The following is a 14,055-nucleotide window of genomic DNA, read 5'->3' on the forward strand; positions in this document are numbered from 1 at the left end:
GTCTGTGTACAAAGTTAACTCATGTTTTAAGAGCAATAAAGTATATTATATAAACTCTCGCAGAGAATTTGGAAATGACATTGCATGCACTAAACTTATGGTAATGTCAGGGCATCCATTAGAAGGACTTCAAACACACTGTGTCACATGAACGATTCCAGGATATGTCTTTCTTCTACTGCAAGCTGGTTCTTAATGTTGTGGTTGCTCTGGCAAAGACTGATGTTGACTCAGTGCAAACTGACTTGACACGGCGGTGAAACAGTTTGACATTTGATATGGGCTTGCTTTAGTTTGTAATATTCTTCAATATTTGAAAAGTAGATCTTAGTCAAACTAAGAGCCAAGAGAGCCTCTTAAAAGAAAAACAATGCAGTAAGGTTGTGGGCACATACACAAATGTTAATAATAATTACAATTGTTATGTGGTAAAAGTCAGTGGATGTTAGTGATGAAGCACACTCATTATTTTAAACACCGGTCAAACCTCATCGTTATGATGTAAAGAGACTTTAGTCACAATAGACATCTTGACATAGTGAGAAGGGCATGTGCAATTAATTATAAGGTTAAATTCTATTTAGCTGCTTCATTTGTAGTCTTCTGGAGGTTGGTTTACTGTCTCACTGCCAAGACTTAATGTGACTAATTGTAAGATTTCGTTGTTATGATAATATGTCTCCTTTGAAAATGTTTATATGGTTAGCAGCACTTTTCCCAACATGTAGTTTTCATTCTTACCTCGTGCAGGCACAGCTGGTTTGCTTATGCTCTGTAAACGTCGCCATATTGGATGTGAGGAAGGGCACGTGCTTTCTTTAAAAAAAAAAAAAAGAAAGAAAGAAAGAAAGAAAGAGAGAAAGAAAAATGGGATTTGTTTGCTTTTTATATAATTGTGTTTGTAAAAAATAAAATAAAACACATAAAAAATCTTTGAAAGAGTTGACACAGTGTCCTACATATGCCCGGATAGGTGATAAACAGAGAAGACACGCTGGACATAAATTAGTTTTTTTTGTTTGTTTGTTTGTTTTTTTTTAAATAAAACGATTTAGGAAACAAAAAAAAGATACACTGTTAACCGCAAATAAGCTGTACACGTAGCCGTGACTTTTGTGGGAACTGGTTTGTGTTTTTCTTCTTTTAGCACGTATGCGCTCTCCCGATGCGTTTCCAGAGTTACCGAGAGGCTCATGTGACCCCTTTCACTTACGTCATCACGACAGGACGTAAGTGAAAGCGTGCGCGCCGCTCCTGTTGAGGAAGAGCTTCACGCGTGATGTGTGTGGGACATAATGGTGGATAGGTAGGGAGCATACTTTAGCTCGGTAAGAGTAGCACATCAACTGTTGATCAATTTCCAGTTGTTGCTTTGGACTCCGCGCTCCCTCTGACTCGACAATCCCCCCGCTGATTCTCATCGCTTGAACGGAACGACGCCCTGGACCGTAAAAAAATGCCAAATATCAAAATATTCAGCGGTAGCTCACATCCGGACCTGTCTCAAAAAATAGCAGACCGCCTGGGTCTCGAATTGGGGAAGGTTGTGACCAAGAAATTCAGCAACCAAGAAACCTGGTGAGTTGTTTGCTTCTTTTGGCCACCTCGAAGGACGTTATAGTCACAGGTGTAAGCCTGTACGCAAATGTTGTAGCCTAGCGACATGTATTAATGAGAACGTGGTGTTGGGGTGAAACTGCCGCGCCGTGTTGCCAGGAACTTGTAGTCCACACATGGCTCAGAAGTCTTGCTAACTAGGCAATAAATTATCCTACATTTTAAGCCCGACGCTGAAATTCTATCGTCATTCCTGGTCATTTTATGAGTCAGCATGCTTCCCTCGGATCCTCAGTTTAACCCTTGCTCAGATCTAATCACGCTGACACACAAGACATTGTTTACTCTCGTGTCCTTTATCTCCAGCCTGCCACTGTGTGTTTGCTCCGTGGCTCTAAGTACTGTTTGTCTTGTCACCCCTCTCCTCTGGCAGCGTGGAGATAGGGGAGAGCGTGCGCGGGGAAGATGTCTACATTGTGCAGAGTGGCTGTGGGGAGATCAATGACAATTTGATGGAGCTGCTGATCATGATCAACGCCTGCAAGATCGCCTCGGCCTCCAGGGTCAGCGCCGTCATCCCCTGCTTTCCCTACGCCCGGCAAGACAAGAAGGACAAGGTGGGGGTGAGGGATATCTGTCTACTTACTTCTGTCATGCCATTTGCCATCACGAATCATGACAGGAAGCCTGGCACCGTGTCGATCAGAAACTGCTTAACGGGGCATGTTTGCGTTCCCTTTTGTGTTTTCCTTCCCCGTTCCATATGCTCTGCCTAGTTAATTTCATTCATACTTGTCATTTGCCTGTTGTTTGCTCTTTATTTTTGTTTTTAAAGACATTGCATGAATGCACTACCTGACTATAAACTCTCCAAAAAGCCTAGAAATCCTCCAGGAATTTGTAGTGAGTTTGTGATTATATATATGTATGTGCGTGTGTATTTTTTATAACCTTTGTTAAACTAGGTGTGTCTCATTGAGATCCGCGATCTCTTTTGCAAATTTCTTTGACCTGGCAGCTCAAATAGTTGGATTCAAACACGTGATCACATTAAACATAGACATAAAAGATACAAATAACAATTGAATTCACAAAATCGGTTAAAAATAAAACAGTTGCACTTTTTTTTAAAACATATTCAGAGATACCGGACATATGAACACTGTATTTTCTTGTATTGAAAGAAGTATTGGGTCAAACTACATATTACAGAATGACTGGTTATGATTGAAATGAATTGTGAAGCTCTCGGTCAAGGGGCTATTTTTAGATGTAAGCTGAACAGATCTGTTTTCATTGCAGAGCCGTGCCCCTATCTCTGCCAAGTTGGTCGCCAACATGTTGTCAGTGTCGGGCGCTGACCACATAATAACCATGGACTTGCACGCCTCACAGATACAGGTAAGCAACATGAAAAGGGGCCTAAGCAGAAATGGATGTTATTCACTGTTATTCCGTTGAGTAATCACTTATTTTAATCCATTTATGACTCTTTGTTCCAGGGATTCTTTGATATCCCCGTGGATAACTTGTATGCAGAGCCAGCTGTGCTGAAGTGGATCAAGGAGAACATCCCTGAATGGAAAAACTGTATCATCGTCTCCCCTGATGCAGGAGGAGCCAAGAGGTATGCCGGGCCGTTTGTCACACAAGTAGTGAAAGTTCGTGGCTTAAGATGGGAGCAGTCAATTTTGACTTGACTCTGCAGAAGTCTTGTCAGTGTCCTCCTCCTCCTCCTCCTCCTCCTCCTCCTCCTCTCTGCCACGTTTTGAATTCAGCAGCCCTCTTCTTCTCCGTGCAGTAATAAGATGCTCCCTCCCCTAGTGCTGCCACCGTGTCTCGATCATTTTGGATGATAAATCCTTGAGACAGAGGTGTCGGATGACTGCTCAAAGATGGATGCCGTCTATTTTCTCAGGCTGTGCTGACTTGCAATTTTCAGCCAAAATAGAAATGCCACCATTAATTTCAAACTTTCCAAATAATCGCTCAGAGTCAGAGTAATGAAGCGTGTATCGGGAGCGGTATAACTCCTCTTCCTCCAACTTAGGCCACAAACTTAGCAGTCACTCCTCACGCTGTATATGTTTTACCCTTGAACGTAGCTCAGACTCGCCATATCTCCCCTGGTATTCACTTTAGATTATTCTTTTGTTGACTTGTCTCTGGCAAGGCTCTGATTATAACATACGCAAACAGTTCATATACGTGAATCGCTTCTAACTTCCGGGCTTTGTTTTGTGCAGGGTCACCTCAATAGCGGACAGGCTGAATGTGGACTTTGCTCTTATTCACAAGGAGAGAAAAAAGGCAAACGAGGTCGACCGCATGGTGCTCGTCGGGGATGTAACGGATCGGGTCGCCATTCTGGTGGACGACATGGCCGATACGTGTGGTACAGTCTGCTATGCTGCTGACAAGTGGGTATTAAATAGAATATATAAAGAATGCATTTACAACACAGATGTGGAGGTTACTAATGAACTGAATTCCTTCTTTTCCCTCTAGGCTAATTTCTGCCGGTGCCACTAAGGTGTATGCCATCCTAACCCATGGCATATTTTCTGGTCCGGCTATCTCGCGCATCAACAACGCATGTTTTGAGGCAGTGGTGGTCACCAATACAATCCCTCAGGAGGAGAAAATGAAACATTGTCCCAAAATACAGGTCAGAGGCACTTTTCAACATCGCAACACACGAAAAAAGAAAAATAGAATCCATAAATAATATAATAGTATTTATATAAACTGTAAATGTATTTAGAAATATGTAAAGCATACATTGGGTTGAGAAGTGTGTATTTTGAATGGATTAATGACAAATAGCGACAGCAAGACTAATGACTTGTCCTTGTCTGCCTCCAGGTTATCGACATCTCCATGATCCTTGCAGAGGCCATCCGTAGAACTCACAACGGCGAGTCCGTGTCGTACCTGTTCAGCCACGTCCCGTTGTAACGAACGGTGCCCGCGGTCGAACGTGTGCTGTCGACACCAAATGAGAGAAGAGGGAATTCCCCCCGACCCGAACTACTAACAAAGATATCCTCCTAATTAGCAGTGAAAGCAACCATCATGTCTGTTACTAACGCTGACCCCACCTCACACGAGCCACTTCCTTTTCGAACGGTGTCCTTTCATCTCCAGGGCGCCAAAGCCATTTCAAGTTACCAATTTAGGCCGATGTATTTATTGTAGATGGATAAATGAGCGTTTATCTGCCGTGAATGGTGTCCTTTTTTTTCAACGTGTAGGTATAGATTTTCTCTTGACCATCTTGCCCCCTCCGGGAGTCGCCTGAAATGTGTCGTCAACGAGCTTATATAAATATCTCTGGCATGTCCCAGTGGTCAGGAGAAGCATCTGGCATATAAAGCTGTTACAGTGCTGTTTTTGTTACAACGAGCGGGTGTAGTTTTCATGTTGCTCTTGCATCCTTTGCTGTTTGAAAGATTATACTGAATGAAACGAATGTGTATTGAACTAGTTTACAGTGCCACTGAAGCTCCACTCAACCATGAGTGCCTCAACAGTCTGAAAAGAAATCTTCCTCCAGTTTTAACCCATTTCCCTCCCTCTCGTTTTACCATTTGTTTTGAATCTGAATCAAGTGTGTCTTAGCAGGCTGTGTCAATGTGTCGGCGTGTTTCTTTCAACTCTTGAGGCCCCTCTCATTGAGTGGGGTTTGTCCGGTGTCAGAGATTTACCCTCAAGGGTCTACCGTAAAGATCTTTCTAGAGAGAAGCTGTTGGGTTTTTAGCTTGAGGTCTCTGCAGGCTGGAGCTTCCTTCAGAAATGTTACCAGTTGTTTTGTTTTTGTTTCGTTTCTTCCTTTTTTGTATGTCTGGAGGGACTTGTCATTTACGTTTGTGTGTTTGTTTTCAGTAGGATGAATGCGCCAGTTATTTGAGGATGCATTCCTAATAAAATCAAATATGCGTACAATCTTAAACATGTTTTATTTTTTATTTCTGGTTATAAAAGAAAAAAAAATATTGCAAAGTTAAGTATAGCTTCGAAGGCCATTTTATATTTATATATATTTAATTGTAAATGATGGAAGCTGAATTTGAATTTGTAGTTATTCTACAAATTAGAAACCACATTTGTAGACCTAATACATTAAATGATAAGTTTTTAAAAAAAAAAATCAATACACATAAAAAAGGATTGAGTATTTCTGGCAGTGAGTCGTGATGTTAGATAGATGGATGCTTTATTATTCCCAAACTGGGAAATGTAATACACATTATCATCATACCCCTCACAATAAGGTGTAGTTAGTATTTATTAATAACATTCAGTTGAACAATAGCCTGTAGTTTTGCACTGAATACACCCTTTTACCGAAAATACTGTATTTGATTGATAGCTGATGCGACCAATCACCGACGACGTGACGCGCGCCGTATTGACCAATAGCCAGCCCAGATTGAGGAAGCCAATCAGAGACACCGCTGCAATAAAGCTCAGTGCACTTGTCATCAATAATACCTCAAGGCTGCTGCACATCGCTCATGACCCGTTAAGCGTCCTGACAGCACGAATTAACAAAAAAAAGCAACCTCGCTCTATGTGCAGTGTTAAAAAAGAAATAGACGCGTGTGTTTCTGTCATTTTCCAACAATAACCGGCTGGAAATAAGGAACCCTTATCACTTTATTTGTCTGCCGTCTTGACTATTAACCACCCGGGTGAGTAAATATTTCACATACCGTACCACCGCATGTGACTTTCCATTTTACTCATTTAAGACTCATTTATGTGGCTTTCAATTGTCCACTGATTTTTATTTCCATTTCTTGACTCTGAGTCCTGGGTCTGTGTGAGCCTGACATAATTTGTGATTTAATTTTCCTAAGCTCAAGCATGACAGGAAGCCCCGATGGAAAGCAAGATGAGGAGGTCCTTGGGGTCTCGATGGTTCGTTTCCAGAGCTACTTGCACGGAGGGACCTCCAGCTTGCTGTCCGCCCTCCCCACTGTCCTCGTCTTCCCCGTTTATAAGACTGTTTTCCGTCAACAAATCCACAACACTTCGGTGCTCAAGGCAGTGGGGCAGCTCTACAAGGAGGGACCTGTGAAGCTTTACAGGGGTGTGGTTCCACCACTACTGATGAAGACCCTGAGTGGCACTCTGTTCTTTGGCCTCCAGGACACCTTCCTCCAAAAACTTACCCTGTCATCCCAAAACATCATCCCTGCCTCTGCCCTGCCCGCCCTGGCCGGTTTTGGTACAGGCGTGGTCGAAGCTGTGTGTTTCACCCCCTTTGAGCGCGTTCAGAATGTGCTGCAGAACAGCCAGAATGACCGCCGGCTCCCCTCCCTGAAGAGTGTTCTCGCAGATCTGTATAGACGGAAGATGTCCTTAGGCTACTACAGAAGCTTCCTGCCCATCACGGCCCGAAACGCCCTGGGCAGCTCCCTCTACTTTGGCCTGAAGGGGCCCGTGTATGAAGTTGTAGCAGGGCAGGGGCACTCTCCGGGGGTCTCCTCCTTCATCTCAGGTACACTGATCTCCATGGGAATCAGCTTAGCTCTGTACCCGCTGAATGTGCTGGTGGCGAACATGCAGGCGCAAGTGGAAGGGGAACTGAAAGGAGTCAGGGCTTGCTGGAGGGAGCTGTGGAAATCCCGGCAACAGAGTTTGTTTCTGCTGTACCGGGGAGGCTCGCTGGTGATTTTGAGGTCGTGCATCACGTGGGGGATAATGACTGCCATTTATGACAAGCAGGAGAAACGATCGGGATAAAGGGGAGTTTAATCGCGAAAGATTTTTGATGTCAGTGCACATTCTGTTACGTTCTGGAGGAATCCATACGTTTTATCGCCTTTGTCTTGGCAAAGAATTAACAGGTGCTACTGCTAATTTTAATTCTAAGTCAGCAAATGGGACAGTGTATGAGCCCGTATGAGCAATTATATTGCCCTGAATCAACAGGAAGTGCCCTGAATCAACAGGAAGTGTTGCTGCACCTCTGCCAAGTCTTCTCACGAGCCAAAGTTTTTATTTAGTTATTTTTTTCTTTATTTTTGTTTCTAGAAGTGTAAATGGTGCTAGTGACAGTGAATATTATCTTATGAGGGAGGTTCATGAAATTTTACTTATAATAAGAGCTTGACATAGTAGGAAGGGTTAACATTTAATACATCTCAGCATCTGATACCTCGATCCTGATCTGCCTCAACAACATCATGGTTCTACTAATCTTCCTCCGTCGGTGCATAAAGGAGTTGGATGCATGGATCAGGACGTTACTTAAGTCTATGTATGATGCTGTAACAGGTAGTCTCTGCACTCCTGACAAACTCGATGTGACTGACACCAGTCGCCTGACTGACTTAAACTGGTTCATCTTCTTCCTCTTACCGTACATACATGCTCGAAGCAAACTTTGTGACATCACAGCCGTGCTACGCTGACACTTCGGGTTTGTATCGAGGCTGACGTTGTAAACTGACCACACGGGATAGTGCAGACTCCAGGACTGCAGGACATGGAGAGTTTTGTAGTTGTTTTCAGTTTCTGTTTTAATGGGTGATTTCTTTTGTCCCTGAACCATCATTTTTGTTATACGTTTCAAGAACATTGTTTAGTAATTGCTTTATGGGACATTGTGTTACAGGGCGTTGTGGGTCTGTGTAAATACCCTGCGGGGTTACACGGTGTCAGTCTCAGGTAGACCTGTATCGTGCTTTATTTTCTCAGGATTGTCAGTCAGTTTCAGTTGATGGTCTAAGTTAATGGTGACTTTTATTGCAGGATATATTTTTTGGAGATTGTTTTTGTTTTGGATGCTTTTGTTTCTAAGATGCGACATTAGTTTCGGACATTTTGCAATTCAGAAGGAGCCAGAGAAAGAGCTTTAATACAAAGCAGTATAATGTGGGCGCTGTAATATAGCTATTACATATGAATTAAAGGGCTGGGACAAATAAGACTCATTGGCTGAGTGATAAGTATCAGTAGGATGCACTGGACCAAGCCTGATCTACAGAGGCCTCTCCCCTCAACCCATAGGAACCAAAGGCCTCTACCAAAGTCATTCCATTACCAGACACTACAGGACACCCTCAGAAGGCCCATCTCCATACCTGGATGAGTCAAAAGTGCTTCGGAGGCACAAGAGAGACTCAGACAATATTAGACAGGTAGTCATAATGTTATGTATGATCAAGTGTACCGTCTTATTTATTCTAGAAATTGCCTGTATCCTGTCAGATGACAGTTTGTTTAAATTGTAGATCTGTAAATTGTTTGACTGTGGAAAAGGGGAAGTTATAACACCATCGTTATTTGAGTTTTTTTTCTTTTTTTTCTCTTTCTATAAGACATGCTCAGTTTATGGAATAAATAAGTGTTGTCATTCTGGATGAGTAAAGTAAATTGACTGTGGGAAAGGGGACACTGCCTACACAATGAATAACTTCATAATTATTGGAGATTGTACCTCAAAGTGCATTAATAAAACGCTACGGGCACTGATGGGAGTTTCGTGTGCTCACTGGTTCTTTGTGTCAAACAATGAGCAGTCCACTAGATGGTACTGTGTGAAACAAAATAAAATAAAAAAAAAAAAAAACGTGAATTCGCACATTCCAGCTGTAACGGGAGAGAAAAAAAGAACATGCAAGTACACGAGGGAAGGGATGAATGCAACGATTGCAACACTTCATGGCAGGGACCTGGCTCAAGGAAGGAGCAGCCTAAGGGGAGGCGAGACGGCGAGCGCGCCCAATTAAAGTCCTTCCTCCGAGCCGCGGGAGCCAATGGGAGCCAGAGCACCGGTGTCCATGTTGGCGTGCAAAAAGGCGTGTTGTCAATATATAAACCGTTGGCTTTGCACGGATTACACAGACGCGTTTCACCTGTAGACTGGAAGACGTTATCGCTGCGCACCTCTGCACTAGGTAAAGCCTTTCTGAATTATCTCTTTTTGTTAACTGATGCCTTAATGTGTGCTGTCAATCACTGAACTGCAGTGCAATGTGATCATAATTAATGCCAAGAAATAAAAATGAGAAGCAAATAGCTGTTATGCAACATTTTTCTTTAGGCCAAAGCTGTTCCAGTACAGTTGCTGTAACGGTGATTACTGCGTGATACCGCAGGGAGCCTATAGATAGGACACCTGGCAGAGGTGCATTCCTCCACTTCACGTTGCCTTTTCAATCTGACGCGTCATGTGCATGTTTTCGACGACTATCTTCCATCATATCAGCATATGCTCAGTGCTGCGCAGCCCTTTGAGACGCAGGTGGCGCAAATCTGTGCGTTTGGAAGGTAGAATATATGTAAAACCGGGTGCTGTCCCAATTGCATTGAATTTCACCGTACTGAAAGCAGGATTAACTGCAGCATTCGTGGTCGATTATCTTCTTGACAGGAAAAAAAACGTCCCTCGTTAACTTTTTACGCACGCAGACGCACTTTCCAGGCGTGTTTGCGCCGTTTTTTTCCTATCCTCACATAAATCCAAATCAGTTTACATATGGTTACAGCATAATGTATTATTTTTTTTATCACCCTCTCTTTTTTTATGCATGAACAATGTTGTGTGCATGTGCAGTGTGACATGGCGCCACATAATAACTATTTGTTCACACAGTTCGCAATGGAGCTCACAAGTTATTTCTTGTGACTGCACGTCTTTCTTAACTGAGGTGTGGCTGTGGTTGTGTACCTGTGTGGACAGGCATCCTGGGATGCCAGTCGAATCATGCATTTGTTAAACATTTCACAATCTCTCTTTAGAACTCCTTCAAGATGAGCGACAGCAACCCAGTCACCCAGGAAGTGGAGCAGTTTAACAAGCAAAAGCTGAGGAAGACCAGCACAAAAGAAAAATCAATTCTTCCAACCAAGGAGGGTAGGTGTTCGACTCCAGTCTCTCAGTCTGTTTCGCATTTGACTTTTACGGTCCAGCTAGTCCTTGTCCTATCACCATGAAACGGAACCGCAAACATTACCTCACAGATAAACTAAAGGAACACACCCTTCTAACCTGAGAGCCACTCCTTCTCTTCACCCATGTAGTTATCCTCTTGTGCGTTTACAAAATGTATTATGCGGCTTTATGGAGCACAAGGAGCTTCTTGTATGTGTATCTAGCACTGTAGGAGAAAAAGAAAACAAAAACTATAACTGTATTCCCATTACATGGTAATAAAACGACCCTGTTGACAACTGCACTAATAGAAAAACCTCACTTCATATTAGACATTAAGCGGCAAGAAAAGGACACTTTAAGTGTGTCAGAAGGCTTGTTCTTTTCCCTACAGAGGCTGAGAGCCTCTCCGTCTTAATCTGAACACTGTCCTGATGTGGGAGGAGAGGCACAGAAGCATGTGGTACTTTTGGTGGATGTGGGTCTAAAAAGTTGCACTTGAACACAACGCAGAGACTATAGACGAGGGCCGACTAGCATGTAGATTTTCCAGAGAGGAGATAACTCTCTATACCAGATGGTAGCATGCTAACTAACTGATCTTGAGATTTATTTCAAATCGTCATGTTGTTGGTAAACCATTTGCATACTGGAAATGAAAAACCAGAGGAGCATGTGTGTGACGTTTGGCTGTTAAGCTTTGCAAACCAATGTACAAGAACAGAAAATAGATTAAAAAAACAAACCAAAAAAACACGAAGCAATCATGAATCATTCAACATTGAAACTGCAGTAGAAATGATAGTTACATGACATTTCATAATTATTTGCACTCTAGAAACAAAGCCAAACGTATAAGCGTAACTATCTGTCACAGGAGCTAATGCAAAGTCATCTCAAAAAAAAGGGTGCTTTATTTTAAAACTTTGGTTTTTAATCGAATATTAAAGAATGATAACATTTATGTGTTAACAATGATCACCTCTCATCTCTGTATCTGTATCTGTCTTGTGATCACGCAGACATTGAAGAGGAGAAGAAAGCCGGCAGTGCGGAAAATGACAAGCCATGATTCCTCTCCTCCAGTCCCGCCCTGTTTCCTGCTCGTCTTCCAGTCCATCTCCTACTCTGTGTTTCCTGCACCGCCATTTTTTTGATTAGTAATGTTGATGCAACGGGGGAAAAGGTCTGTCTGGGACCCCAAGTAAATTGATGTAATGGATACGTGTTACTGTGCTTTATTTCCCCACGCAATTTACAAAGTGTTGAAGAGAGCAACATATAGCTTTTACAGGGTGTAAGTTTTAACGCAACTGAAAAATGATTAATCATTTTATTAACGCAAATTCATGTTGTTAACAATACCATGTGTATGCCTGTAAATGGTGCCATTCAGGAAATGTTATAAAAAAAATAACAAAAAATATGATGATTTAATAAAAAAAAAAAGTCAATGTGTCAAGTTGCATTTGTGATTAACTTCTTTTCGACCGAAACAAGAATAGCGGAAGAAGAATTATGATACTCCATCACAACTAACAATCCTGCATGTGATCCTTCCTTGTATGGCCTTGTACAGCTCAGATTACATTTTAGTTTTATGCAAGGAATAGAAAAAAAAACAAAAACAAAAAACATATATACACACACACACATATATATAGACACACACACATATATATAATAGAGGAACAATTCATGTTCCTTCAGTGCTCAAGAATAATTAAGGAGCATAACAGTGAAGGACAAAGGAGAAGCATTGGTACCAGTATATTTATAGAAACTCTGTTTACTTGATATTTGATTGCATTATCAAAGTGTTATTTTCCAACAATCAAACAATGACACTAGTTTGTTAGCATGCACATCCAATTCCTGCTTACATTAGTCATTCAGTTAAATCCTCATTTATACTTCAAGATCTGAGCCTGTAGAACAAAGAATGTGGGCCAACTACTTTTATTTGATTGATGGAATAACTTACCAGCACACATCAGAAATTGTGACAACTACTCACTCTTTAAAAAAACACCTCAAACATTGGTTAAAAACACACCAGACATGTAACCATACAGCTTCCTCTTAATCTGATGCCTGTTCCCAGGACTTTTGGTATATTGTTCTGCAGCTGTGGGGTAAAATTCTTTGTCTTTACTTGTGTATTTGGTCTGTCTTGCCTTCATATTGTTTGTCTGTGTTCTGTGTTGTAATTGTCCATTGTATGATGTGTTGTGTGGTTTTAAAATTGTCTGTTGTATGTTATCCAGGAACCTGCCTTGGGAATACGGCTGAAATTTAGCAGTCATGCTAAGACCGACACATTTACTCCCATGCTCAACACACTGGTGTTGATGAATGTGCATTGTCCCAATTCAATAAATGAATTGAAATTGAAATTGAAATTTACTCACTGTCATTCTCTAAAAAAAAAAAACAGAATAGGATTCAGTTTGTTGACTGTCTGACTTGTTTTCGTTGGCTATTCTCCACACGTTATCAGGGGCACATGATCGTTGTCTGTTGAAAAACAGGTTATGCAGCTATGTTTATGTGTATTTATCTTTTTACACAGTCCACTCTTTATTCTGGTTACTTTTCTGCACTATGTATGCTGTTGCAAACTGCAATTTCCCCACAAATAAAGGTTTATCTATTCTGTTCTGTTTTAACTGAACAACATGTCAAGAATCATTATAACAGTTGGTTGGAAAACATAAAGATAACCATATTACCATTAAAAACAATCCCTGCATAAACTGCAGCGTACAGAAATAACGTTGCTTATTCCGTCTTACAAACAACAAATGTGGTCTAAGCCTAAAAGCCCACATGGTGCACACATTTTTGTTGTGGAACATGTTTGTGCAAAACAATAGCATACATTTTCATATGGAGTCATGCATAACCTATGGAAGCCTGCTCAAGAAAGACAACCTGGACAACCTGTGAGTGGATGTGGAACTCGCAGATTCATTATCACCCTATATTAAGTAAGAGAACTTACAAATACAAACACACTTCTCATATCATAAAACTGTTTGCATTGTCCTTTTGTCTTTTCTTTTTAAAGCAATGGAGGTTCACTCAAAATGAAAACATTTTCTCAGTTACTTGAAGTAGAATCTTACCAGGGATAAAACATCAACTGACTCTCAAAGCGTAAAAACGTGACATGTGAATGACTCAAACATCCCCTGTGCTCTTTTTCTGCCGTGTCAGTAGTGACGGCAGGGGCGACTCCACGATCAGCTGGAGGGGTGCTTTAATAGTGTCACAAAGCTATCATTTAGTTTAAGAAATAAAGAAAGTAAATGGCATTTAAATGAGAAGATGAAGTAGGAACAATAGGTGCAAAATAAACTTAAAGATATGAAGGTCAATAAAGATATAACCCTGCCTAAGAAACAATATCATTCTATCTATCATTCGAGCCTTCTCCCCACAACCCCGTCATGTTTAAATTACATACTTAATTAATTAGATTTTTTGTCATCTTATCATAATCAAACCTTAAAAAAACAAACGAAAAAATACTTTAGTGAACGATTCCGACGTTCTTGTTTTGAAAGCTGTAAATAGCGACACCAAGTGGCTACAGTAAATATTACAAA

General features: G+C 41.4%; 2 protein-coding genes across 3 annotated transcripts; both read left to right on the forward strand.

Annotated features, from left to right (window-relative positions):
• The first annotated feature begins 1,272 nt into the window (after positions 1-1,272).
• On the forward strand, positions 1,273-5,509 carry prps1b (phosphoribosyl pyrophosphate synthetase 1B). 2 transcript variants are annotated; one of them, XM_047585106.1, is made up of 7 exons: positions 1,273-1,578; positions 1,991-2,180; positions 2,860-2,958; positions 3,060-3,184; positions 3,804-3,977; positions 4,066-4,225; positions 4,423-5,509. In XM_047585106.1, the coding sequence occupies exons 1-7, from the start codon at positions 1,457-1,459 to the stop codon at positions 4,513-4,515; spliced, it is 963 nt and encodes a 320-aa protein (XP_047441062.1). In that variant the 5' UTR covers positions 1,273-1,456; the 3' UTR covers positions 4,516-5,509. The 2 variants fall into 2 exon arrangements, with proteins under 2 accessions (XP_047441062.1, XP_047441063.1); XM_047585107.1 differs by having other exon boundaries at positions 1,275-1,578; positions 1,991-2,174.
• Positions 5,510-5,647: 138 nt separating this feature from the next.
• LOC125008071 (solute carrier family 25 member 53-like) lies at positions 5,648-9,047 on the forward strand. Its single transcript, XM_047585108.1, has 2 exons — positions 5,648-6,251; positions 6,420-9,047. Exon 2 carries the CDS (start codon positions 6,427-6,429, stop codon positions 7,306-7,308), a length of 882 nt encoding a protein of 293 aa, XP_047441064.1. The 5' UTR covers positions 5,648-6,251; positions 6,420-6,426; the 3' UTR covers positions 7,309-9,047.
• The last annotated feature ends 5,008 nt before the right edge of the window (positions 9,048-14,055 follow it).

Source organism: Mugil cephalus, chromosome 5, assembly GCF_022458985.1.
Source record: "Mugil cephalus isolate CIBA_MC_2020 chromosome 5, CIBA_Mcephalus_1.1, whole genome shotgun sequence".
In the NCBI taxonomy this organism is placed as follows: Eukaryota; Metazoa; Chordata; class Actinopteri; order Mugiliformes; family Mugilidae; genus Mugil; species Mugil cephalus.

Excerpts from the sequence above, each read along its gene's own strand:
- prps1b (XM_047585106.1), top strand. The coding sequence starts at position 1,457 with ATGCCAAATATCAAAATATTCAGCGGTAGCTCACATCCGGACCTGTCT. Across the intron at positions 2,959-3,059 it reads TGCACGCCTCACAGATACAG|GGATTCTTTGATATCCCCGT; the intron begins GTAAGCAACATG and ends TCTTTGTTCCAG. Across the intron at positions 3,185-3,803 it reads GATGCAGGAGGAGCCAAGAG|GGTCACCTCAATAGCGGACA; the intron begins GTATGCCGGGCC and ends TGTTTTGTGCAG.
- LOC125008071 (XM_047585108.1), top strand. The coding sequence starts at position 6,427 with ATGACAGGAAGCCCCGATGGAAAGCAAGATGAGGAGGTCCTTGGGGTC.